At 37.6% G+C, this 24,427-nt stretch overlaps 12 protein-coding genes and 1 non-coding gene across 13 annotated transcripts; 4 read left to right on the top strand and 9 right to left on the bottom strand.

Annotated features, from left to right (window-relative positions):
• Positions 1 to 742: 742 nt before the first annotated feature.
• On the top strand, positions 743 to 1,243 carry VCUG_02470 (uncharacterized protein; the record flags this gene model as incomplete). Its single annotated transcript, XM_008077287.1, has 1 exon — positions 743 to 1,243. The coding sequence occupies one exon, from the start codon at positions 743 to 745 to the stop codon at positions 1,214 to 1,216; it is 474 nt and encodes a 157-aa protein (XP_008075478.1). The 3' UTR covers positions 1,217 to 1,243.
• A 19-nt stretch (positions 1,244 to 1,262) lies between these two features.
• VCUG_02469 (DNA repair helicase rad25) lies at positions 1,263 to 3,548 on the bottom strand (the record flags this gene model as incomplete). The annotated part of the gene is made up of 1 exon (XM_008077286.1): positions 1,263 to 3,548. The coding sequence occupies one exon, from the start codon at positions 3,546 to 3,548 to the stop codon at positions 1,545 to 1,547; it is 2,004 nt and encodes a 667-aa protein (XP_008075477.1). The 3' UTR covers positions 1,263 to 1,544.
• Positions 3,549 to 4,093: 545 nt separating this feature from the next.
• VCUG_02468 (uncharacterized protein) lies at positions 4,094 to 4,450 on the bottom strand (the record flags this gene model as incomplete). Its single annotated transcript, XM_008077285.1, has 1 exon — positions 4,094 to 4,450. A coding segment is annotated over one exon (271 nt), but the record flags the coding sequence as incomplete, so codon positions are not given.
• Positions 4,451 to 5,161: 711 nt separating this feature from the next.
• On the bottom strand, positions 5,162 to 8,456 carry VCUG_02467 (HAD ATPase, P-type, family IC). Its single transcript, XM_008077284.1, has one exon. The coding sequence runs from the start codon at positions 8,440 to 8,442 to the stop codon at positions 5,539 to 5,541; it is 2,904 nt and encodes a 967-aa protein (XP_008075475.1). The 5' UTR covers positions 8,443 to 8,456; the 3' UTR covers positions 5,162 to 5,538.
• A 2,433-nt stretch (positions 8,457 to 10,889) lies between these two features.
• On the top strand, positions 10,890 to 12,239 carry VCUG_02466 (uncharacterized protein; the record flags this gene model as incomplete). The annotated part of the gene is made up of 1 exon (XM_008077283.1): positions 10,890 to 12,239. One exon carries the CDS (start codon positions 10,890 to 10,892, stop codon positions 12,237 to 12,239), a length of 1,350 nt encoding a protein of 449 aa, XP_008075474.1.
• A 594-nt stretch (positions 12,240 to 12,833) lies between these two features.
• VCUG_02465 (uncharacterized protein) lies at positions 12,834 to 14,296 on the bottom strand. The gene has a single exon (XM_008077282.1). The coding sequence runs from the start codon at positions 14,218 to 14,220 to the stop codon at positions 13,138 to 13,140; it is 1,083 nt and encodes a 360-aa protein (XP_008075473.1). The 5' UTR covers positions 14,221 to 14,296; the 3' UTR covers positions 12,834 to 13,137.
• A 944-nt stretch (positions 14,297 to 15,240) lies between these two features.
• Positions 15,241 to 16,034, bottom strand: VCUG_02464 (uncharacterized protein). The gene has a single exon (XM_008077281.1). The coding sequence runs from the start codon at positions 16,007 to 16,009 to the stop codon at positions 15,254 to 15,256; it is 756 nt and encodes a 251-aa protein (XP_008075472.1). The 5' UTR covers positions 16,010 to 16,034; the 3' UTR covers positions 15,241 to 15,253.
• Positions 16,035 to 18,146: 2,112 nt separating this feature from the next.
• Positions 18,147 to 18,895, top strand: VCUG_02463 (uncharacterized protein). The gene has a single exon (XM_008077280.1). The coding sequence runs from the start codon at positions 18,160 to 18,162 to the stop codon at positions 18,700 to 18,702; it is 543 nt and encodes a 180-aa protein (XP_008075471.1). The 5' UTR covers positions 18,147 to 18,159; the 3' UTR covers positions 18,703 to 18,895.
• Positions 18,896 to 19,430: 535 nt separating this feature from the next.
• On the bottom strand, positions 19,431 to 19,501 carry VCUG_02828. Its single transcript has one exon. It is a non-coding gene; the product is annotated as a tRNA-Gly (tRNA).
• A 713-nt stretch (positions 19,502 to 20,214) lies between these two features.
• On the bottom strand, positions 20,215 to 20,820 carry VCUG_02462 (uncharacterized protein; the record flags this gene model as incomplete). The annotated part of the gene is made up of 1 exon (XM_008077279.1): positions 20,215 to 20,820. The coding sequence occupies one exon, from the start codon at positions 20,818 to 20,820 to the stop codon at positions 20,272 to 20,274; it is 549 nt and encodes a 182-aa protein (XP_008075470.1). The 3' UTR covers positions 20,215 to 20,271.
• Positions 20,821 to 22,007: 1,187 nt separating this feature from the next.
• On the bottom strand, positions 22,008 to 22,322 carry VCUG_02461 (uncharacterized protein; the record flags this gene model as incomplete). The annotated part of the gene is made up of 1 exon (XM_008077278.1): positions 22,008 to 22,322. The coding sequence occupies one exon, from the start codon at positions 22,320 to 22,322 to the stop codon at positions 22,008 to 22,010; it is 315 nt and encodes a 104-aa protein (XP_008075469.1).
• Positions 22,323 to 22,422: 100 nt separating this feature from the next.
• Positions 22,423 to 22,752, top strand: VCUG_02460 (uncharacterized protein; the record flags this gene model as incomplete). Its single annotated transcript, XM_008077277.1, has 1 exon — positions 22,423 to 22,752. One exon carries the CDS (start codon positions 22,423 to 22,425, stop codon positions 22,750 to 22,752), a length of 330 nt encoding a protein of 109 aa, XP_008075468.1.
• Positions 22,753 to 24,151: 1,399 nt separating this feature from the next.
• On the bottom strand, positions 24,152 to 24,427 carry VCUG_02459 (uncharacterized protein; the record flags this gene model as incomplete). The annotated part of the gene is made up of 1 exon (XM_008077276.1): positions 24,152 to 24,427. A coding segment is annotated over one exon (276 nt), but the record flags the coding sequence as incomplete, so codon positions are not given.

The following is a 24,427-nucleotide window of genomic DNA, read 5'->3' as shown; positions in this document are numbered from 1 at the left end:
GAGATTGCTTAGCAGATATCTTTGCCATTTCACTAACAATTTCGTATTCAACGAGGAACAAAGCGGTATCCTCCGTTGAGTTTGGCAGTTAAAAACCTCTGCACGTATCGGTAACTGTACTTCCTATAGAAGCAGCTATACATGTTCAAATAAACTATTATTTCATTTTAATGTCTACAGTACAAAAAAATATGATTATTGCTGCAGTATTAACAGGCTTCAAAGAGCACACCACGCTAATGCCGGTCCAAAGAAAAAAGCACAATTGCGCAAATGGTTTTTTTGAACCAGATATGTCCTACACCTCTGTACATCTCATCCAAATAATGTAAATCTTGTTTTAAAAACCATGTTTTTGTAACTATACACCGCTTAAAAGCTATTACTTGCAGAGCCAACAAATAAAACAGGTAGTTTGCATTTAAGAAGGTGAGCTAAACGAAGCGTTAACCAAGAAACTGAGAGTTGCTAGATCTACGTGGCTATCTGTTTCATGACCTAGGAATGGAGTGCTGGTACGGAATGCATTCCTGTAAATTACTGCACTGCCCTCTTGAGCAACATGATCCGGTAAATATTTTTAAGTAATTCCAAGTTAAATCTATTGGTTTATAGCCGTACATCTGATCACTACAGCTTATACATTACGCTGTAGGTAATTATCGCCTAGCTATCTCGGTTAAGCGGTTCTTTAATAAAAAACTGGTTCGTACTTTAATTTTAAACTATGTACCCCCTAGAAATGCACAGCGTATCAAGCCGGATCATCACACTGTCCTCGATACTATTCAATGCAACCACCATACTCTTGTTTAGCATTTGTATTTTCACGTACATTGCAGACAAGCGGAGAGCACCATGCAACTTACGGATAGTTTCTGTTCAGCCTGTCACAACGCATAGCATGGGAAAAAATGTAGTTTTCAGTCCACAGGTTGATTTGAAGGATCACTTTCATTTGAACGTAAAGCAGGTTTTTCTATACCTGAGAATGCACAATAAGACTACGTCTGAAATGGTTTGGTCTGAAATTGTGGGACGAAGTAGTTCAAAGCGATTTTATGAAAATTTAGTCAATACCTACAGATTTTTCGATATTACAGATGGTTCTAAAGTCCGATTTGAACTGCGGGGATGTGTCTTTCCATATGTCGGTATGGTGCAAGATAAGCTGCTTGGGAGCGTTGTTATGACGGTAAAACATCCCAATAAATAAATGTATTTGGTCGTTATTGAAACAAAATGTCTTATGTATGCGCTGCTATTATTGCCTATTACTTTTCACTTGGCTGCTCTACACTGGAACAGTCTAATTATACGTTATTTGCAAGATAAATGACAATTTATAAAAAACTAGGATAATTAAACGACTGCACCGTGACATTGAGGGAAAAAGCTTTTGGTAATTCGGTAGTTCTCCTAAACTTTATTCAATTGTTTACGGAGTCCCTACGGTTTATCAACGAACACACTGTGAAAGAAAGTTCATTGAGAAGCATAGTACGCATGTCATGCACGGATGAAAATCATGACACAGTACATTTTTAATGTTTCTTCTTTCCAAATATTTGTCTGGTAATTTTTTTCTTCTTTTCTACATATGCTACGCCCTCCACGTTACTTACGCTTTTCAGGCTTTTCTGATTCACAACAGTTTCTTCAACATCTTCGCTCTCCAATTCCTTCTCAGAGGCCAGTAAAATACTTGCAAGCAATTCTTTCTGCTCCTCCTTTGTTTTAAACACTCGATTATCAAAATTATCCATTTTCATGTCGTCAAAGACTTTGAAGGTGTATCCCTGGTCGATCAGATACTGCTGTCTTTTTGTGGAGTAGTACATTTCGTCTGTGTCTTTCGAGACTAACGAGTAGAAATACACCTTGAAGCCAGGATCATTTCTTCGTTTCGCGCGGAGAATGCGGCCAAGCCGCTGTGCTTCCTGTCTTCGACTGCCAAAATGGCTGCTGATCTGTATTAAACATGTTGCTTCAGGCAGATCAATCGAGGTGTCACCCACTTTAGAAAGAAAAAGCGTGTTAATCATGGGATTGGTCTGGAACTGCTTGAGAATCTTCATTCTTTCCTGTTGTCCTGTGGGACCGTAAATGTAAGGCTTACCCAGCTTCAGTGCATAGCTCTTAAGCGCGTGTACATTATCTGAAAACACTATAATTTTGTCCCCTCGCTTCTCGTGCATGTTTATCAGGTACTGTGTGGTTTGGAACTTGATAGGATTCATTATGGCGATAACCCTGCGCTTTCTCGTGTTCTGCCGAAGATACGCAGAGTAGAAATGATTTGTCATGGAGCACCAAACCTCAAAACATGAGACTGTGGCGATGTGCCCCTGCATGCTCAGATACTGCCAATCTGCCTCGTAGAGCTTGGGCCCGATGAGAAAATTGAGATCCTCAATTTTGTCATCCTCACGTAACAATGTAGCCGTTAGCCCCAGCTTACAGTGATGAGACACCAAACCGAGGACTTTTCTGAACATCTGAGCGGGAACCACATGCACCTCATCAAGAATGAGCAATCCCCATTCTGTATTTTTTATGTGATCCATCGCCTTTTGTGCCTCGTATGACCGTTTTCCTGAAAAGCATAGCATCGTATACGTTGATACAATCACAGAGTCACATACATCCTTTCGCTCGCTGGTAAAACACGCAATATCGTCGTCCTTCACGTTCGTAAATTGCTTTATCTGTGCTTTCCATTGTTCCACCGAGACAGCGCTCGTGCAGAGCACTAATGTCGGTTTTTTAATTGTGCAAATTGCTGTGATGCCCACCAGGGTCTTGCCGCTCCCGCATGGCAACACGATTATTCCACTTCTGCCTCGACCGTTTCCAAACATTTTGTTGAGACTTATCTCCTGATACGTCCTTATTACTATATTGTTCTTCAGTTCCATGTCAATTTCTTTGAGCTTTTTATCATTTCTGAAGTCGTATTCTTCAATCAGCGGAAAATCAATTTCGATGCACCTCTTCTTCAAGCATTCCAGATGTTCCGGTCGGATCTCATATGTCAGCGATGCCGTGTTTTCGGACATATCATCGGCAGAAACAACTTCCTGTTGAATCAACGCGGTCGATATTTGCGAATCTTTAAGCACGGTCTTAAGCACATCTTCGTTCAAAATCTCAATGAAGTATTTCGATTCACGTAAAATCAGTTTTAGCTTACCGTACGACAGCGTACAAGCGATTATAAATTTTCTTATGCACTTAGGAATCACATTTTTTGAGAGCCGGTCAAGCGAGAAAAGAATATCATCCGTGTTAAGACCTACTGATGCAGCTGCGTACAGCGAGTAAGATGTTATTTTGTATTCATGAATGTGCTTTGGTCTTGATATAGGCTCAGATATAGCGATGAGAAAGTCTGTTGCCGCTTTGAAAAGCGGCGAGAATGTCTCAAGTATGATAATTCCGTCATAATTGACCCAAAAGGGATAGTCGAGGTGATTGTCTTTCAGCACGATGCGCTCATACGTTGGCGCTTCTCTATGTGCTTGTTTCGGAAGGAATACCTCTGCCATTTAGCAGGGGCACTATGTTCATCACTTAAAATATTATGATCCTGGGAGTAATCAATGTCGAATAGATGTGCATGGGATGTCAGTATGCAGATAACTTTCAGTATTTCAAGCAAGAATGATACAATTGACTCCTATCGTGCTATAAACGTATGTAACAAGCGGTAAATGTGTATTTGGTCAGTATGAAGCATATCACGGCATGTTGTATGTCCTTTGCTAAAACTGTCATGCATGGGATGCTAATGCGGATGAGCGGATATATAAAGCTGTAGAACACGAAAATTTTATCATCGAGGAATTTAAAATTTTGGTTTATATCACACTTTCTGTGTTATAGCAGAGGGAAGGCGTCTTTGGGATGACGGGTAAGTCTCATACATCAAATTTCTTGGTCTTTATGACGTATTTGCACCAATCGACACGTTCTGCCCATTTTTGATACTAATTATTTGTAAAACCACAACGTCCGCTAACAAAAACGGACACGAACTCATGATCACCCATCAATCACGAGCAATGCTACGAGGCAAGAAAGGTAAAACAATGATTTATTGGGGATGTTCCGCTACCATGCAAAATTCTGCACGCTCCACTGCTATGGCACTGGCAATAAACGTAGCAAACATGTTTATTATAACATATCATGTTTTCGTTCATTACCCATTATCCTTCGCACATCTTCAAAAAAAGCATCTTGCACCTCCTCGGGCATGTTAGCCGTCATAAAATCATATATCTCTTTGTATAGCGCTTCAATATTGACGTTCTCGTTTACCTCCAATGCTTCCATTTTTTGAACAATTTTATCGTGGAATCCCGACTTTTTTATGTGCAAGTCTAGCAGATTTAACAGTTTGTTTTTTGTCTCCTCAGAAATTAAATCGTCCGATGTTTGAGGCATTTCGTGCGCAGGGCAAAAAATTGAAAGCGCAAAAGAGCCGCATAGAATTGATCAGTACCAATGTTGTGTGTAAAAACATGTTTAAGTATGAATTTTGATCGGTTACACGGTATTTTAGTATTTTTATTGCGAGTATGCTTATAAAGCCCGCATAGTATAGGCCGTGTACGGCATGATAGAATATAACAGAAATGTAAAATCCGATTGTTCATAAAATTGGAGTACCGTGTACCGCTTCATTGCATTTAAATAGTCATTATAACATCGTTGTATTATAGATAATTAGTCTTTAAGTGGACTTTATTGCAGGCTTTGTACATGTTTATCACATTATGTAAATGCTCTTCAAATTGTAACCGGTGCAATAACCTTGTTTGGTTAGTCTGGCGAGCTAAAATTAATTTTTAATGCTATGAGCCTCTGATACTGGCACTAGCTGTATTTAACATTAGAGCGTAATTCGGGTGTGTATCCAAACTTATTTTGCTGTAAGAACCGCCCTAGCAACATAATATATGGTTTAAGTAAATCGTACGGGGTATTTGATCATGAGATCAGGATTGTACTTTTCATTTGTAACCTGCTGTAACTTTGCAGCTAGAAGATGTTGAATCGTAGAAGACTTATTGCTAGACCTTAAAATTCATAAAACAAATAAATAGTAACAGGCACATGCTATATTATGAGACTTTAATGTTGGTATCAAAATATTCGCAGAAAGAGCTTGGAGATATAATGGATTGATATTAGAAGATAGTACGCTCAATAATCTTTAAATGACATGCAGGATGTATTTATTGGTAAAACAGAATTGTTTATTTGTATTTACCTATTTATGAGGATACGTGTTCATATTATGTAGTTCGATCTCATCTCCCAAAATCTAGACAATATATTCTAATTCAGTGTAACAAATATACCTTGGAGAGTGTTGCTGAAATGTCTTCAGTGCGAAAAACTGAACTACACCAAGACAAAACTCACACTCTCAAAAATTCGCTTTATTGCATCAAATATACGTAAGATGACCGTATGTCTACGAGTTAAAAGATTTAGAAAACGCTTTATTACACGGTCTGCGTTTAAATTTTAAATTTTTACTCTGAATTTTTTACAAATCTTCTTGTATATTAGGTCACTGCCCACATTTATGGATAACACAGCCAAAAGAGTGAAGTAAAACACAGGATTGCCATATATCGTGTAGTCCACTTCATCTATCCCAAAAATAACGGCAGCAAAAACTATGGTGGTCATCACCATGGATATGATGGTGTAAACGTTAAAAAACTCAATCAGACTAACCTGAAAAATGAACGTGCTGATGAACACAACGTATGAGAAATACGTGGTCATGTACGCATAGTTCCAGTCTAGCATTGCAAAACTCACCCAGTACAGAAGACATCCCTTCACCACTGCAAACGACATCGAAAAAATGATGGATCTGGTCGAGAAATAGTCTCTTGTCTGTTTATACGACTCAAGTATCCGCCTTTCTGTGGCCTGATCTTGGAACTCACGCTGTTCCTTTCCCCTATCAAAAATGGCGATCGTGAAGGGAATGAATGACGTAAACAGAATGTTGAAATAATTTAGGAAGTAATAATTAAAAGCGCTCAAACCTGAAAACCCGTTTGAAAAATTATAATTGAACTGAAATGTGATCAGAAAGATGTTTTTGAAGAATGAGTTGATGGTCAACTTGGAGAATCGGACAAGATTGTTCTTTCCATGATGGAACAGCAGCTTTCTCAGGTGATGGAAACTCATAACGGCAAAGTCCCCTGCAAGTGCAGCCTGGCCACCTTCCTTTCCCCTGATACCCACACCAACTGTGCTCGCGTTTATCATTGACACGTCGTTGTTTCCATCTCCTATGGCCAGTACAGTCAGCCCCCTTTTAACAAGTTCCTTAGCCACTATAGCTTTCTTGTCGGGAATTGCCCTATAAATGATCAGAGAGTCTGGCAGTCTTTCCATCCATACATCACGATTCATAGGAAGCGACGTGTTGCTGTTTAGCTGCTCAACTATTTCATCCGGTTTGTACGCCGCATCGCTCACAATACCAACACTTCTTCCACAGCTGAGCGCTGTTTCTTTCTTATCACCGGTTACCATCCAAATCTTTATGCCCGCTTCCTTTAAATCTTCTACTGTGTCCTTAACCTTGAATCCTATTCTGTCTTCGATATACGCTATGCCAGCAAATCTCAACTTGTTCTCCAATCCTTCAAAGAGTCTCTCAATCGATTTTGGATTTAACATGTTCTCATGATACTCATTCAGAAATACGTTCAGTTCGTTGGCATCTTCTATCTTTCTATGAACCACCAGCAGCGACCTGTAGTTAGAATTAACCTCCACCGTTGATGGTGGACTCAAATGAGCGTTTAATCTCTGATCCGATCCCTTGGTGAACAAATATATATCGTTATTTCGAACAAAACGTTCGTTTTTGGTATTTATCTGCACGAGTGTGCTCATTCGCTGTCTCTCCGAATTAAATTCTAGGACAGCAAGCACTTTAACATCATAAATCGAGTTTGCTATTTCAACTTTTAGCATTATATCGGCCTTGTTCCGCAGAAAGCAGCCTACGCTTTCCAGCCTCTCTACAATAGAAATTTCATCCTGCGATATTCCCTCGTACTTGTTGTTGATAAGCTGCAGTTCATTATTGCACAGTAGATTTATCACAAAAAAGAACGAATCTTCCATATTCAATGAATCTATTCCCCTGAGACCACTTCCTGTATCGTAGTACCTGAAATTCATTTTGTTCTCCGTTAATGTCCCAGTCTTATCACTCAGTATGATGTCAATCATGCCAATATCCTCTGTTACATTCGAGTTTCTGCAATACGCGCCTTTTATGTCCGGGTCATAGCTCACAAAATTTTTTTGGAAGATGCGTGCCACCTCTATCATCACAAACAGTGATAGAGGAATAAGATACGAGTAAAGGATGTAATTTGTTCCTGTGAGCTTCAACGCCTGCTTGCTGAAGTTGTCAATCTCGTAGATATTTACCTGTTCTCTTCGCAAATTTGCTGTAAGTATAGTACAGGACGTAAATAGAATAATGAAATACAAAATAAATATGTAGAACATTTTTCTTTCGACTTTTTTTTCAAATTTGCTCCGTTTCAAGTCTGTCTTGTGTTGATTTTTGCTTATCTTGGTTTTATCGCCCACCGTTATGACCAGCCCGAGTATTTGATCCGTTGATCGGACGTGGGTACCTCTAAGCAGAATATTCTTCTCTGTCTGCAGTAAAACATTGTTATCGAATTTTATCTTCGCGCTTATATCATTGAAGTCGATTCCGCCCTCGGAAATATCCAATTCTCTGATGTTTCTTATTATTCGTTTGTCACATTCACACATTTCGTAGTCGGAAGTGGGCCGTGTACCTCCACACGGATCTATCACAGCACTTATATTGCTCTGTTTCTTTTTAAGATTTGCCTCACCATCCAGAGAAGATGTCTGTATGAAACAAAACCCCCGGCACTTCAAGTATTTTCCGTCAAACACCTTGGCATTAAGCAACACAATATCGCTAGGTACCTCTTCGTTCTCCCTGAGAATGATCACATTGCCCACCCTGAGATCTTCTACGTAAGATGATGTAGCCATAAAATTGGTTCCATCTGCATTGCAGATATCAAGTTCGCTATATTCCTCAGTTATGTTATTTGTTTTTTCCATAATTTTGTGTATTATTCTCTCATTTGCATGCCTGTCCTGTTTGTGCCTTATAATGTCTTCTATGCCATCCTTGAAGATGCTTATGCCGATCACGATCAAAAAGGCCGTTAGGTACGCATATGGAGGGAAAGGAGATACAGCAGGTATCAAAAGGAGCATAAGTGTCACGAAGAAAAACACATTGCTATATTTGGAAAACTGTCTGTATAGATTTAGAGGCAAGAAAGAGGCTAACGTATACTTCGAAGTAACTATTTTGTTTTCTTTTACGGCCATATATGAAAGGGTACGTCCTCGGTTTGTTGATTTATCGCAAAATTAAATTTACAGAATGATTGGAAATTCCGTACAGCTATAAAAATAAGCATTCGATCGAATCTCTAGCTTGTTTCCAAAAACATGAGTATTTGTACCTTATGTTTGATCAACAGTTGTATTACTAGCTTTCCTTGAAAAGGTTTAATTGTTTGTTTGTTAATTTCCTTTTATCTGTGGACCAATTAATCACAAAAACCAATTAAAATTTAATAAAATGTAACATTTACTAGGTGAGGTGATGTAAAGCAGTATAATATCAAGGAAGCATTGCATTAGAAGTGTTGATGTTATGAGCTTGAGTATGTTAACGGTGGAAGTTATTTGCTGCTTAATGTGCTTTAAATATCTTTGGTTGTGTGTTGTATGACTGGGAAATAAAGACTTGGATTCTTATGGAAGATACCAGGTGACCAGGGTGTGTATCGTGCGGTAAAGCATTTGATCAAAGGGGCTTTTACGAAAAAACACTGGTCTACGGTGTGGTGCAAATAAAATAGTAAGTAAACCAATAAAGATAAAGAAAAGCATGAGATATAACATTATTCATAGTTTTAGCTTAATTCAGCGAAAAATATTGTTTTTTTGAAGTTAAATTCAGCAATGAGTTCAACTAACATTTAATAATTACGTATTTACTACTAATTAAGTGGTATGAGTCCATTATGTCGGTAGAACAAAATAAATACGTTTTAAAAACCTGATTATAACACAAAGCTACACTTTCTTAGTATAGATCACATTCTTTAAATATTGGCTTTAGAGCTGAGATATAGTTGCGAAGTCTAAACACAGTACTTTACGGGGATACTTGCCCTTTTATATACTAAAAATAAAATTTGAACTCTTGGAGAATAGTGCAACAACCATAGAAATTCTAAGACCCATGAATACCTACTTAGTTTTACAGAACATTACCTACCAAATATAAGCTATTGTTGTAATGTATAAGTCTAGTTTCATTTCAATCTACAAAACGTGCTATTGCATGGAATGATAAAAAATTTTATCTTTATTAATACCTTAAGGTTGGAGGTTGAGTGGTTGACTGATATAGCGTAATTTGTGGGCATTTAAATATGATTATTATATTTTTGGCAAGCTTTGTTCCCAGATAACCAGAACAGATTATGCTTGAGATATGACAATACTGATCTGTAGTGACGAGTAACTTGAGGATAAGGCGCTTTCCAGCAATATTTAATACGAATAATGCATCACGATATTGTTTCTCATTCATAAACATTAAGCAGAATATCAGTTCAAATACCTGTATTCTATTTCACATAATAAGGTGTTTTATCAACCATATGGATGGCATATGAGGAGACAAATCCTGTTTCGATAGGAGGAATCACTAAATTAATGCAAAAGGCTAAAAATACTTTTAACACTTGCAAAACAATGGTCTTTATTTTTTAGGATATGCAGCTATTCAGAATATTTGATCATGTCAACCTGCTTGTAGAAAACCAACATTCATTGCTGTAATGTTTGTGTTACGTGGTGGTAGGTACATAATTTTATTTTAAATGTTTGCATACCGGAATATGTTTTGGTATTATAAAGTTTTCTCTTTGGCCATTTCGTGGTGCAAATTCCTGCATCCAAAATTTAAAATAGTTTATTCCATTTCTATGCGATCTTTTCTCGTAAAATGCATGAAAACATGTTGAGTTCAGACAATTCGTCGAATTCTTGGAGGAACTTTGTGATTTATATTTGCTGCCTGAGAGTGTTTGAAACAAAATTATTGATCATGATACATACTCGAATAAATATTTGGAAATTGGCAGTATGCAACACATTTGTACATGTAAGCTCATAGTTGTCGATAAGCAAGTTTTTCGCAATGAGCTGTAAACCTATTACATTCATTTTGATGAAACTGCTTTAGGCAAAATTTAGAATTGTTGTTGAATCGTTTTGAGCACCATTACGACAAAAGGAAAAATCGTCAAAGCGCTGATATTTTGACAAAAGTGAATTATTAATCGGTTTCAGGGCCTAATTAAAAATTGGTAAACAATTAGTTCTAGCCCTATAACGCTATAACCTGAGAATAAATGATTAATTAGTGCTTTCGTAAACAAAGTACCCCAGAAGTTGCCTGTTTTGTACTAATAATAAAAGGGTCCGTGTCCAAAAAATGGAAATGTCCTTTTACGAGCATGCAGGAAAGAATTGTGATTAGCACACCAATACACTGTAAAACGATGCCATACACGAATATTTATAAGAAATGAAGTGCATTTCATTCCTACACTATCTAACATACTGCAGAACTATGATGCTTACTGCCATAAAAATTTTACCTAATTATGATATAAATATTTACATCAGTCCCACATTTGTTTTCTTTTGAATCAAACTATAAAAGCACAAATAATCGAAACACAAATATTTACATGCTGAGTACAATCGGAAGAAATTGCTTGTTGAATGATCCAGGGAGCAGATATGAACGAAAAAGTGTTAAGGAATTAGTGCAGTTTTTTAACGAAAAGGATAACTCTGACAAAGGAAAATGCGCGATTCTCAGTGTATGTAAGAAGGAGAAGCTGAGAGGCAGTCTGAATTGTACGGAAATCAAACGAGAAGAGCCGTTAGGTGTTCATCACGAAGGGATACGCGAAAAAATGGCTCAATCTGGCGATAAACACGTAAAGAGTAAACAAACATACATCGACAGAAAAGTGAAAGATAACAAGCGAACTACATGTTCTGAAAACGTAGATAAAATACGGAAACAGAAAACAGCGGTAATTTATGACGAAACGATCGCAGCTCTGAGAAGCAGCAAGCTATCAATGCTATATGAGAAGCGGCTAGACGAAATGTTGATTTTTAACGAATTGAAGATAACAAATGTGCAGCAGGTCAAGCTAAGCAGAAAGAAGAAAATACAAGTTTCTAACAGGAAAATAATGCGTTATAACACGTGTTCTATGCTGCAAGCGGACAGAGTAACAGACGGCATATGCACAGGAAAAGAAAAAAAGGCGATACAAAGGCACCTAGACAGGCTTAAAAATGATTGTATAGAATACGAAAAACTGGATAAATTCGAAAAATGGCAACTTGCCGTTTATTGTATGGCTAAACTAAGAAAAATGGCCATCAATGAAAATGTTTTCTTAAAGTCGTTCAATTTTATTCTGCGATTGTTTAAATTATACGATGTTGCACAACCAAAATTGGACGGAGTTAATCCTGTAATATTCAACTTGATCAACCATCTAAAGATACACGGTCAAAAAGAAGTCGGTATTTTTAGGCTTTCGGGAAGGCTCCAAAATGTGCAGGTTGTGATAAACAAAATTAAAGAACAGCAGAAGATAAATCCGTCAACATATGCTGCCCGTGATATTGTGTCACTTCTCAAAATATACATAAGGAATGACCTTGACGGCGTGTGCACGAAGGATATCACAAAAGTTCTGCTGAGCATTTTTCACCGAAACGGGCAGGTAATCAACAGCTCACTCAAATATCTACCGTTCATATTTTATGGTGATAGGAGAAAACTGTTGGTATCAATTTTTGAGCTGTTTGATGAAATATCTGATTGTGAATTTCATAATAAGATGAATCGCCAAAAACTAATTCATTGCACGGCACCCACCTTCTTTTCAACGGTAGAGGTCTTGAACTTAAGCATCGTCTCTACACAAATAAAAATCGTGGAGACCCTTGGCAGATTGGACTTTAAGTACGTACCTAAAGATCTTTACAAAAAAGCGATGAGGTACGGTTAGTGCAAGGAACTAGCCGAACAGATTAAATAGAAATTCTATTACCAGGGTCTCAAACGCACTACAGCGATGTAAGTGTAATTAAAAAGTGAACAGTTATGTTTTATTATCTCTCGCCACAATAAAGTCCTCATGCCCGCAACAAATTATATAATTGCAGACATTTAAATTAATAATAACGTTATGTTTAATTTTGTGGTATCAGACAGGATGAAAAGTTGAACTTGCCAAGGATTGGAAAGGTGCATATATCTGTTGAAACAAGAATTACACAAGGTCAAACTCATGTAACATGCTTAGAAAATCCTTGCATGACAAAATTTTGCTTGTTTCAGGGATTGTTTCATTTCGATCTTCGCCATGCTTCGTAATCCTGAACTTTGTTAATTTGTGCGATAAATAAAACATTTAATGCCCGATAATTGATAACAAATGTGCAGGCTCTTTGCAAAATGGAAGTTCGATAATTAATGATTTCTTTCCTCATCACTGGGCAAGCTGCCCTCTTAGCAACGTACCATTGTTTTTGAATATACTTTTTCATTAAAAGTATGTTTATTTACCTCCTCGTACAAAAAAGCCAAACAACACACTTTTCCGGCCCTCTGAGCTGACCATAGCCGCTAACCCGTGTTCCAAATATTGTCAACCGCTCATATATCTTGAGCCACAGAAAGAGAATCCTCTGTGCCATCATATCCCTCTAGTATTACAACAATAGCGCTAAGATACCTCTTGCTACAGACCAAATACTTTATATAACTGGCAATAAGACTTATTAACCAGTTTGTTCGCATGATCACACAAATTTGGCATATATAAAGTTTTCGCAGCATGGAACTGCACCGAATAGGCTACACTAACACGGCCTGGTGATACGGTGGTTAACGTGTCACTGGTACTACAAAATATCAAAATCTACTTCGAATTTGAAGTTTTGTTCAGTTTGAGTTTCAGCGAGGGGAACAGCGTAAGATACTGTCACATTGGTAGCAACATTTTTGTACCTGTGCAAATCAATGGTACAACCAATTCCAGTGGACCATCCCAAACAACTAGGCTTGTGTACAAGAAATAAGCTCAATACGGACGATTTAAGCGTCTCAAACAGGTTATTCTGCCTTGAACTGAACCCTAAATCATTAAAAACAAAGAACTTCATTCTTCTGAATGTGTATCCCAGTGCATTAGATAGTTCAATGCACGATTTGCCACCCACTTTCTCATTCATATCCAACGGTGATATGCTCATAGGGGAATATCCCCTGATGTTTTCGCCCAGGAAAAATTTCTCTGAGCTATGCACGTGGCCGTGAATTACACCAGCACGCATCCGCAGTTTATGAAAGAAATTCAAAGGCAGTGCAGTCACATTCTTGTACAGCACAGTCAACTTATAAAACAGGCGATTCTCAAAACAACCTGCTTTAAAATCGTACGACATGCTCTCGTTTTGCTTATTTCTTGCTCTGACGTACAACATATTCGTCAAATTTTCTATAACTTCATATACTAACGAATACTTGTGGTACGACGAGTAACTCAGCGTATATTCCTTCGTTTGTAGCTCTGCAAGCGCATTCCTTCTTTTGTACGATGACACGTTGAGCTCAATAAAATTAAAAAAACCGTTTTTATTGAGTAGAGGAATGGAAAGATTAACATGTAGGGATTTGACGGCTGAAATCAAGAAATTAAGTGACTCACCCCGACCCAGCAAGTTGGGTAACTTCAGTTGCAAGTAAGGTGTGAACCTGCGTGAGAGATCCACATTAGTGCCCGCTGATATTCTATACTTTTCTTCCTGTACGCTCAGTTTGAGCTTTGTATCCTTGTGGCCCCTTAGATCAATACTCTTGAATATTTTCAGTTGCTGTAGCGCTTCCTCAAATGTGTGCATAGACATGCTTTTCTCCAATATGCTCGTGATAAAATCCGGTTTTGTCCTTTTCAGTCCTATAACATCAAAGTTGAGAACCTTCATTGCAAAGGGTCACGTAAATAATTTAAATCTGACGACCGGTACAAAAACTGATCGTTGACTTATCCCCGGAATAACAGGAGCTATGTATGTAGGATGCATTCTTTTATTTTTACAGCTGGTATTGAAACTACTTGCTACATTTTTGAATCATTTAATAGTATGTGTCTGTTTTTTTAAGGTCATGGGCATTGCCTTCCTTTATTTTAATATCGTAAAAATTGAGATATTAAGAAAAGTTCTTAAATCGCTTGCACGCAGCAATTAGAAGTCTGGTTGATCGGCACTATAGCTATAAACCATGGTGCTACTCGGTTTGTAATAACAAATTTTTATTGATTCATGTGGGAATAGAGAGAAATTACTTTTATAGCAGCTTTTGGAACGTAACAAAAGATGAAAGCAGACAAAATAAACGTAATGATATGATGCCAAGGCACTTGTCTGCTTGTGACAAAAAATTGAATAAGAATACTGAAATATTGGACTGGTGTGGTACACCAGGCGAATCTCATGCTGCACAGGTTCACATATTAAGACACGTCTTATAGAGTTATGTGCAGGTAATGCTTGGAATTTGTTTTTAATTCGTATTATGAATGTAAGGTAAGTTTGACTTTCTGGTTAAACATCTGATTAAATTAATCCGTAATTAAAGAAGGCGGTATCATGGCAAATTGGTGCTGTTAGGGTTAGAATAATGGTGCAAGAATTACTACAACAGTACTTAGTGTAGATCTAACCAAAAAAATAACGTAGAGACACAATCAGGTATAAACATTTTTACTGCCGCAGAGAGACAAAAATCTTTGCCCGTACCACCATCTCAGATACCAACAGCAGAAAAATAAGGTACAAAGAGCACAACATTCTAATAACAGAAAGAAATACATTGAACCGGATGCCATTCAAATCTAAATTACAGAGTTAGAGTTATTCAGCCACTGGAAATAACACCGGACACGATAGCATTGGAAAGAGTAATGATGGTAAAACTACCGCAGAAGCGCGCAGATCACGCGAACCAGATGCAATATCATTTATTTTCAATCAACTCCTCGTATAAATCCTTAACATCGTACTGGCCAACATGCTGCCACCCATCATTGTCCATAAAATACAAATTGCACGAACCACCAGAATACGCATCACGGTACGTGGCATAGAAAATGGAATCCCGCGCCAACTTAAGAGCCTCATCACGACTCATATCATACCTATAACTGGTATTTAACACGCCATAAGCTATTGTGGATCCACTGCCAACACTGAAAACCGTTCCTTTTACCATTGTGCCCTCGTTATCGAGGTAGTAAATCTCTGGCCCATTATCGTCCCATCCACACACCATCGTACCAATGGAAAGGCCACTTTTACCCACTACACAATTACGCAAATAATTCACAGCGGCTGGCACAGGCAATCTCCTGCCGTTCGTAACCTCATAGAGCTTCGCAAATGCACCCATTCTCTTCTCCCAGTAGAGGCAATCTGCAGCACCGCCAGCCATCGTGCTCACCAGATATTTGTTCACCCGGATCACCTTGTGAACGGATTGCGATGCGATGTAACTGCCCGATGTGGCACGCGAGTCTACTGCTATGGCAATCCCTTCCTTGAATATAAACGCAAGTGTTGTTGTTCCTTTGTACGGCTTTACCATATCGTGTATTTTCTGGTAGTCTACATCGTTCCTAAGCGCATTGCCTTCGAAGAACGAATTTCCGGTATTTCTGCCCGACATCAAAGGGCAAAATGTTTTTTGATTTATAATAATTTGATGAAACAACATCTATCTGCGCTTTCATACGTTGGGCATATGCACAGAGAATAACCAACAAATACGTGATAAACCGTAATATTGCGTAATTTTCATATTACAGCGATGGCGTAGCTTCGATTGAATAGTTTCCTCCAAAATATGTTCGCGATGCAAGCATTCCTATGATCAATCAACAATTGAAGCACAATCATACGCACAGAGTAATCCTGGTCATCAAGAGCCATTTACGTATGATTGAACGAATTACCGCGCGGTGATGAGAAACACTTTAAGCGTATACTTTATAGCATATTCCTAATTTACTGGTACCTGTATCTCAATCGTGTCGCTGATTACAGAGACAAAACTCCAATAGAAGAACAAATCGCTTCATATTTTGTCTGCTATCACAGAGTACATAACCACGTATTATACAAGATTGTGTGTAGCATATTCGGTAATATTTTGCATGCTCACGTGCTACACTTGTCGGATGAAACGTTATCCGTGATTCTGTTCATGGTCTTAATTCGTAGAAGCGTAGGCAGGTACGAGAGGCAGCATTTTATTATTAGCCCTTCCAAGATTTGCACAAACATGTCGAATGAAACGAATTATGAAGATATATCCGAATAATTATGCTAAAGGCAGTTTGTGAAACTAATTAAAAAGTCGTTCGCGTGAATGACTTTGTCCGCCAACAATTCCTTTATATATGCTTTATATCATTCTTAATTTTCATCTTTGATTATTCTGCACCATGCTTAGCCAAAACACATCGAATCGGCTAAGTAAATTTGCAAATTGAACAACAGCTTTTGGCACAGATAGCCCTTTACAACTGTTTATATTAAAATCTATCGAATAAATTGCACGGATACGTAGCACCCGCGATTGCAACCGAATAAGTTTGAACAGATCAGACCTTATTCCTTGTATTAAACGCTTTCGTGTACAAAGCAAAATTTTTCTACCTATCATATGTGCGCCAAGCACATAAAATGGCCATTTATTAAGTAAGTACGCAATGAAACAGGGGCGCATCTCATTCCAAATTAATTCTTAACAGGGCGTTCATCTGCACTTAACAATCTCATTTAATTCGTAATTCGTTTACGGTTCGGTGTAAGATGATACATTCGTGTTTTGTATTGTACTACTGGTTTGTATTCTTGGTACGAGTTTTTCTCATGTAAAATCTTGCTAGTGATCTAAGTCGTGCAGAATGGCGTCCGTTAAGTAATCCTTTTTGTGATGATTAGGCTTGGCCCGTCTTTATGGCAACAAACACACCATGGCTTTGGTGTTGTGAAAAAGCAAGATAAAGCATTTATTTTGGCATAATAATCCTGTATGGGTGATTCTTTGGTGTTCGTGATGTGGGAAATCCACATATTTCTTGTTACACAGTGTGTTATCTTTGGACAGTTGGGTGTACCATCCTAGTAGTTATCTTAATCTGCCAAATGCACAGTGCTGTTAACGCTATGATAACCATCTATCTCATACATCTCATGAATGTATTATTTTATACCTATTCATTGTTAACGCTTTCTTCACGAACAAATTCAGAAATATTTACAGCCTCTAAGACGTATATACACAACAAATATTTATTTTAGTTCGTAAAGCATCGATGAGTAAATTACTACAGGAGTATCCTTTATTCTTATAAAATACAGAATCTTAGTTTTGTTATCAGTCTTACTTTCCAAAGAATTTGTTCAAGCTGATAGTAATCTTCCTTGCACCGATATGCTAACCAAAGGAACTCTAAATTACTCCTTTTTTGGACTGACGGAATTGATTCGGATTCCATGACTAAATTATTTAGCGCTTTCGGTATCGCATCACAGAGAAGAAGAAAACGATAAACCGATGAACACAGGTTTGACTTTCCTACCTTGTTAGAGCATTACCTTCTCTAAAGCAATGTACTTGAGCGCAGTTAGAGCTTAATTACAACAATTTCGGCAGAAATGCAAAAAATGGCGCAATTTACCATTTACAGTTTTATTCTAGGCCCTCAAACAGAATTGTTACCATTATTCATTTTAATTATTTCTTATCACAGCCACTCCTTCTCACTCACACATCCATCAGAACATGTTTCACTCCTTTTTATCAACCAATCAATTTTCTTTCAAAAAAAATAAATAAAAAACACAAAAAGGAGGGGCATGATGAGCAACTCGATCAGAGACATTTTCCAGTACAGCAAGGAATATGACATGTCCAATGGAATTCCATTGAAACACAACAAGTACAACAGATACTTCCGTGATAGCACCAAGTACGACCTCGATTACTTCGGTCTCACGTTTTCACAGCGTCTTGGTTGTTTCTTTGTTTTTCTCGTAGCTGCGTTTTTGTCGTTCATTTACAGCCTGTTCAACATTCTTGGTGCCATTGTAAGCCCAGCAAAGTTCGCGCTGCCCTACGCTTTCTCCAACTTCCTGTTCTTCACGATGATAGGATTCCTTGTGGGATTTAGAAAGTACTTCAAGAGCACCTTCTCGCAGAACAGGTGGAGGTACACCACGACGTTCCTTGTGTGCACGTTCTTAACCATTTACAGTGCGATGAAGATAAAAAGCTATTTCTTCAACTTTACGATGGCTATAATGCAGATAGGATCGTTTGTTGTGTTTGCCATCACATATTTGCCCAAAGGAACAGAGAGACTTGGAGATGTCTTAAGATTCGCACTTTCGAAGAACTGAGTATGTAATGTGCTGCACGAGGTAAAATAAAAAGTTCTTAAAGTAGAAATTTAAGTTGCTTGATGATGAAGCTACCATACTTTGTAACAAGTAAGCGTGTCTGTTGACAGCACTTGGTTTTTCTGTCAGACTGTTCATGCTTGATGGCTATGCTTCTAACCCTGGTACTTTTTCATTAAAACTTTTTGGCACAAGCCCATATGTCTGTTTTTGACCGCCTTACCGAACTATAAGCACGTTCAATTCGTAAGTTGTGCCAAATTTCAGTGTATGAGCACGACACTACCCTTAAGACAAAATTGATTTCAGCCCTTTAAATGCAGTCCTCGTTGAACGAAAAAGATGGCAATGAAGTAAAACTACGATTTCTGAAACTTTTAATCAGTAATATTAAATAAGTGGTTGTTCTGTCCGTAAAAATAAGATGGTATGGTCATTTCATGCACAAGATGCACCATAAGTTGTAAATGCTTCAATTTCCGTATCATATGATGTTTTCACAGCAATTTTGATGTGTGAATGATTTGGAGTAGCAGTTGAGTGTTACGTGAGGTAGGTGTTTGGTTTTAGAACAGTAGCATGGTGGCAATTCTTGATGGTTGCTAGCATTCCAGCAAAGCGTATCAACCGATGTGTTAAATACGCAATACCAAAAACACACGTAAAAAAACAAAATTAATGCGACAACGTGCATACGCAGAACAGACACTACGCATGAAAACATGAGCTGCGCATACCGGGAATCGAACCCGGGTCAACGCCTTGGGAAGGCGCCATTCTACCATTGAACCATATACGCTTCACACGCTAACAAATAAACAAATCAAATAAGCACCAGCATTTCGGCCAGACCAGCACATAATACGAACAAGGAAATAATACCACACAAAAATCACAGTCTTGATGCTTGTCATTAAATAGGATCAAGGACCTAAAAATGAGTTTCTCACGTATTACCGGACAGATTGGTAATGTTGGTGTTTTAAATGTTGACTACCGCATATTAGTAATTGGAACCAAAAATTAGTGATCGTTTTACAATTTTTTAACCGAGTGGAAATTAATAAGTATGCTGCCCTTCAAAGCACAGGCTCTACTGTTCTCTTCACAAAATTTGTGCTTGCAAATAGGTCTACCCCAGATATTGGTATTGATGAATTGTTATTACTCCCCACAATTGTTGTTGTGAAGGAAAAATGTATTTGCTGTTGACATAAAGAGATCGTTTCCAACAAAAACACTATCTTTCACTCCTATAATTGACCGATAATCGTTTAACGTTGGCACAGGTACAGATGCTCGGAAAAAGTATTGGTACTAACAACAATCAAGGATGTTGAATGTAAGCCACATTCAAAAACACAGGTATTACTAGACATAAAATCTTTAATGCTGATAATAAATAGAATTTCTCCTTTTAACGAGTTCCAATCGGGTATTTTTGCAAAAATGGCCTCCTACCCTATACACCGTATATACCCTTTCGGCTCGGTCGGCCAACACATTAAAACTGGTAAATATTGTATCGTAATCTTTTTAATTTATATACACGAAAATAAATGAAGTGTTCTATCGTTCATGTTGCGGTAAGTTATTCTCTGCCGTAGGCGCATTAACGGTGTAATTCGCATAGTCGTGGTTTACCGGCTGTTTATTTATCAGGCCGTCTGTGTGTTTGCCGTAGAACTGACCGTCATTGTAAAACGGCTTCATATTATCTTCTACTCCCTGGTTATCTTCATATGCGGTGTATGCTGGGTCTAACTCATTGCGCGGGATAATAAAAATGAGGAAATCATACACGTCCGACGTTCTCACGGCCGCTGATAAATCATTCTTCTGTAATATGCGTCTTTTGTTTTCCTCAGTGTTGATCCAGGCTCTGAGTGTCAGCTCCTCAATAAACATTTCGGCAACCTTGGAGAAAAGAATGGGCACCTCTGATGCCACCATCTTGACTTCTTCTTCAACTTTCATCAACCTCTTTATTCGTGCTAGAGGGAGTTGTAAATCCTTATAATTCCACGATTCTGTATCTGCTTTGTGCAAGGATCTCAACCAAAAGTTCTCAATTATGGCTTTTGTTTTGTTTTTGAGTGTCCTACCGCCAGAATCCATAATATCCGCAACGAAGGGCTCCTTCTTATCATCTACTTTATGAAACAGTACGTTTTGTAATGTGAAACGTGTAGTGAAGTGTTTGTGTTTTCTATGTCATTTTTTACTCTGCTTTTTGTTTCAACCACAACCGTGGCCGTATAAAACAAATTTTTTACATTTTAAAATAACACCAACTGCTGATATCACACAATAATAACAGCGATTATGACATCTGAGAATCAGAACACGGCATTTTCATCAAATATACGCGTTATCCATGCCTGCTCATTCTATGTGTTAGGATTATTTTATTTCATTTGGAACTGAGCCTTTTAAACTAAATCTATGGCAATAATACATGGATGACCACACATAGAGTCATTATTTAACAATACTACCCTTTTTTACACACATCGTACTGAGCGTACGAATACCTGAATTTGTCAGCAGCTGTCGACGGCCCTGCCACAGCTCATGAGATGCAGCTGTCCATTGTGTAACTAAACTGGTTAATAATACAATAAGAGTGAATCGCGCTAAAAAAATGTCCTCGCATTCATATCGTTCGATGATTTTTATTTATTCAGCAATCTCTCTACAAAGTGGCAATGTGTTGGCAAATCTAGTAATCACTAATCTATTCATTACGGTTGCTATCTCTTCCGTCACATGAGAGGGAATTTCTGTGTTGTATCACTGCATACGTTTCGGATGCTACGCACTCAATACTAATCTCACAGTGACAAAAAATCGATCAGAACTTTGTGCCATGCAGCCAATCATATATTCATTAACGGGAAGGAGAATATGATAAATGACCAGCATATTTGATTTATTTACACTGGTAAATCAAGATGCTTTTTTATTATCTACAATTATTTAACATAGTTACAGCCGAACCAATTTTAGTACGCAATTTCACCCACAGTTCTGTTTTGATTAAATTTTCTTTGCTATAGTCAATGCCATCAAATTATCACAGTTTGTATCTATGATCAAATGTACATACCGTATCCATAGGACATATAAACATTATCCTGTCTATTTATTCATTATAGCACTCTCATTTACTCTTCACTTTTGCACAACACGTTTTTACATTTTATATACTACCAATGAGTGCTTTCAGCCATTTTAAGCGATTTCTACTGACCTTTTTTCACAAGAAGTACATCAATTTGTTTTTTTCCTTCACTAAAAATACGTTAATTTATCTGCTCGCGCATTAACACTTGTACAAACACACCTTTATGATCCACTAACATTTGGTTCACAGCCAATATATATGTACGCACTAAACTCATTGGCTCGATTAATTGCATAACGCTCTCCACCCTGAGTGTACTTGAATCGTAGATTACTTTGCAATCATAAATCAGTAACAATGAGTCACCAAAGAAAGTAGGGTCATTACATCGATGTGTGAACCCACTGCTCTGAGCATATGCATCATCGCAATAATACGTACGATTGATTCGATTCATGGTAAACGATGTAACAATAATAAATTTAATTTTCATTCTGGTTACAATTCACATTCATGGATAACGTTTTGACATAAGATACACATTAAGTATACTCAACGGGTAAATCCATAAGTTTTCTCAGCATCCACAAAAAATGGCTAATTATCTTCTAACCAATTATATAAAAGCACAAACGATCAAGTTATCATGGTATTATAGAGTCCAAGCTTGGTGGTGTGTTGTGAGCTACACTACACTTGTGATCTTCAGCCAATTGTATCTTTTGGCATGGGTATGCGATATAATATCAGTAGTAGGCCATCGTGTTTATGGAGATAATACGCATTATGTATCAATTATGGAATGTAACTCTGTTCTTCATACTTCTCTTACCCTTCTAGGACTTACCATTCTACATTTTCGTGCATCCATTGTGGTGGTAAAATTGATAAGAATGTCATTCCTGTCGACATCAAAAAATTAAATTGGGTAAAATTATGGCAATAGTTGGTCCAGGATCTGAGCTATAGAATATGTTAACATACATCCCGTACGGCACTCGATATTGATCAGGATTCTAGAGACACGAACATTCGTTGCGCTTTCAGTAACAAAACATTGTCGTTTGCTCACTAAAAACGAATATTAATTTGATAAATTTTACTTATATGCGTAGCTTTCAGCATGCTGTTACAGATAAAGTCACCAAAAACGGCTATGACGAACTTCTAAAGAACTAATGCTTGTATTTTCACTCACATGGTGATTTAAAATCAATCCAGACCAGCGGTTCCCATCACTATGGGCATTGCATATATAACCATGGTTGCTACTATCTCCGCTACCAAGTTACCCTTCATCTACCTTCAGAACATCGCACAGATCACCTATTTTGATAATTTGTTTTTACAAGTATTCTCCTTACGTTACGCTCGAAATCAGTCATATCTCTCCTCAAACTGGGACAAGAAATCATGTTACTTCTGGTTCCGCATGATGAGAAACATACATTGCTTGACAATACTGTTTATACTTGTATTTTACCTGTTAAGAGATGATTCACACTATTTCTGACACTTGTTGCATAAGTATAAGCAGTGACTCAATAACAACTTGCAGTGAAAAAAATCATCTATACACACATCGAAATGATCTTCCATCCTGATATCTGAACATGTAGTGTTTACCATTGTGTTAAATAAGTTTAAATTTTGAGAATGTTCATGCCGATTCCACAATTCATTTCTTAACCGATTTTGACACGATTTACATTTTTTTATCTACTGATATTAATCTTGTGATACCGTTAACATACCCGTAATGTTCCCAAATATGATGATATATTTTCATTGCACATATCAGAATTTGCAAGCAATTTGCAGGAAGTCCGATACTGTTAACTTGTTCTATCTAATTATTTATCCATTAAACTTGGGAGCAATAAGCAAATCTTTGTTCATGAGAATAGTTGCAGAAAATGGGCTTAAAATACCATCAAACATTATTACAAAATCACATTGTCACAATATTGCCCAAATCAAATTTAATCATTTTTGTATTCTGATAACCTTTTTTTGATCCCATGCAGCAATAAAATATGACAGAGAAGACAAAGCAAAAATATCCATTTTTCCTGTTAAACCAATCGGTAATGCGATGCCAACACTAAAAATTATTAATTACCAGCTGCACTATCACGTTTTTCAAAAACGGGTGCATGAATGGATAGTATACAAAAATAGCGCTTTTGAACATAACTAAAACATTAGGTCATTCCTTTCTACTAACTGTTCCAAGGTTACAAAATTAATAAATCACTTTCATTATAATGGCTTAGTATGCACAACATTTCTAGTGTATACTTTACTATCCTCATGCTTTCCTTAGTCTCCATTGTCAGCAACATACACCCTTAGACCGTTTGCATAGCGCACTCTCGACAGAGCTACATACAACTGACCATGCACAAAGACTGGGCTGTGCAGATAAACACCTACCTTGTCAAATAACTGGCCCTGTGACCTGTGGATTGTCATCGGAAACGAAAGAAGAACAAGAAACTGTCTTCTCTTGAGTATGAATGGCAGCTGTGTCTCGCTCGGTGCCATGTCGATCCTTGGTATCACTGCCCTGCTACCTTTCCTGGATCCGGTTACAAT

The sequence above is a fragment of the Vavraia culicis genome, assembly GCF_000192795.1.
Source record: "Vavraia culicis subsp. floridensis unplaced genomic scaffold supercont1.65, whole genome shotgun sequence".
In the NCBI taxonomy this organism is placed as follows: Eukaryota; Fungi; Microsporidia; family Pleistophoridae; genus Vavraia; species Vavraia culicis.
The sequence above is the reverse complement of the archived record's forward strand: the minus strand, read 5'-3'. Positions and strand labels throughout refer to the sequence as shown.

What these genes read in the sequence shown, in the direction of transcription:
- VCUG_02467 (XM_008077284.1), bottom strand. Translation starts at nt 8,442, where the DNA reads ATGGCCGTAAAAGAAAACAAAATAGTTACTTCGAAGTATACGTTAGCC.
- VCUG_02463 (XM_008077280.1), top strand. Translation starts at nt 18,160, where the DNA reads ATGATGAGCAACTCGATCAGAGACATTTTCCAGTACAGCAAGGAATAT.
- VCUG_02465 (XM_008077282.1), bottom strand. Translation starts at nt 14,220, where the DNA reads ATGAAGGTTCTCAACTTTGATGTTATAGGACTGAAAAGGACAAAACCG.
- VCUG_02464 (XM_008077281.1), bottom strand. Translation starts at nt 16,009, where the DNA reads ATGTTGTTTCATCAAATTATTATAAATCAAAAAACATTTTGCCCTTTG.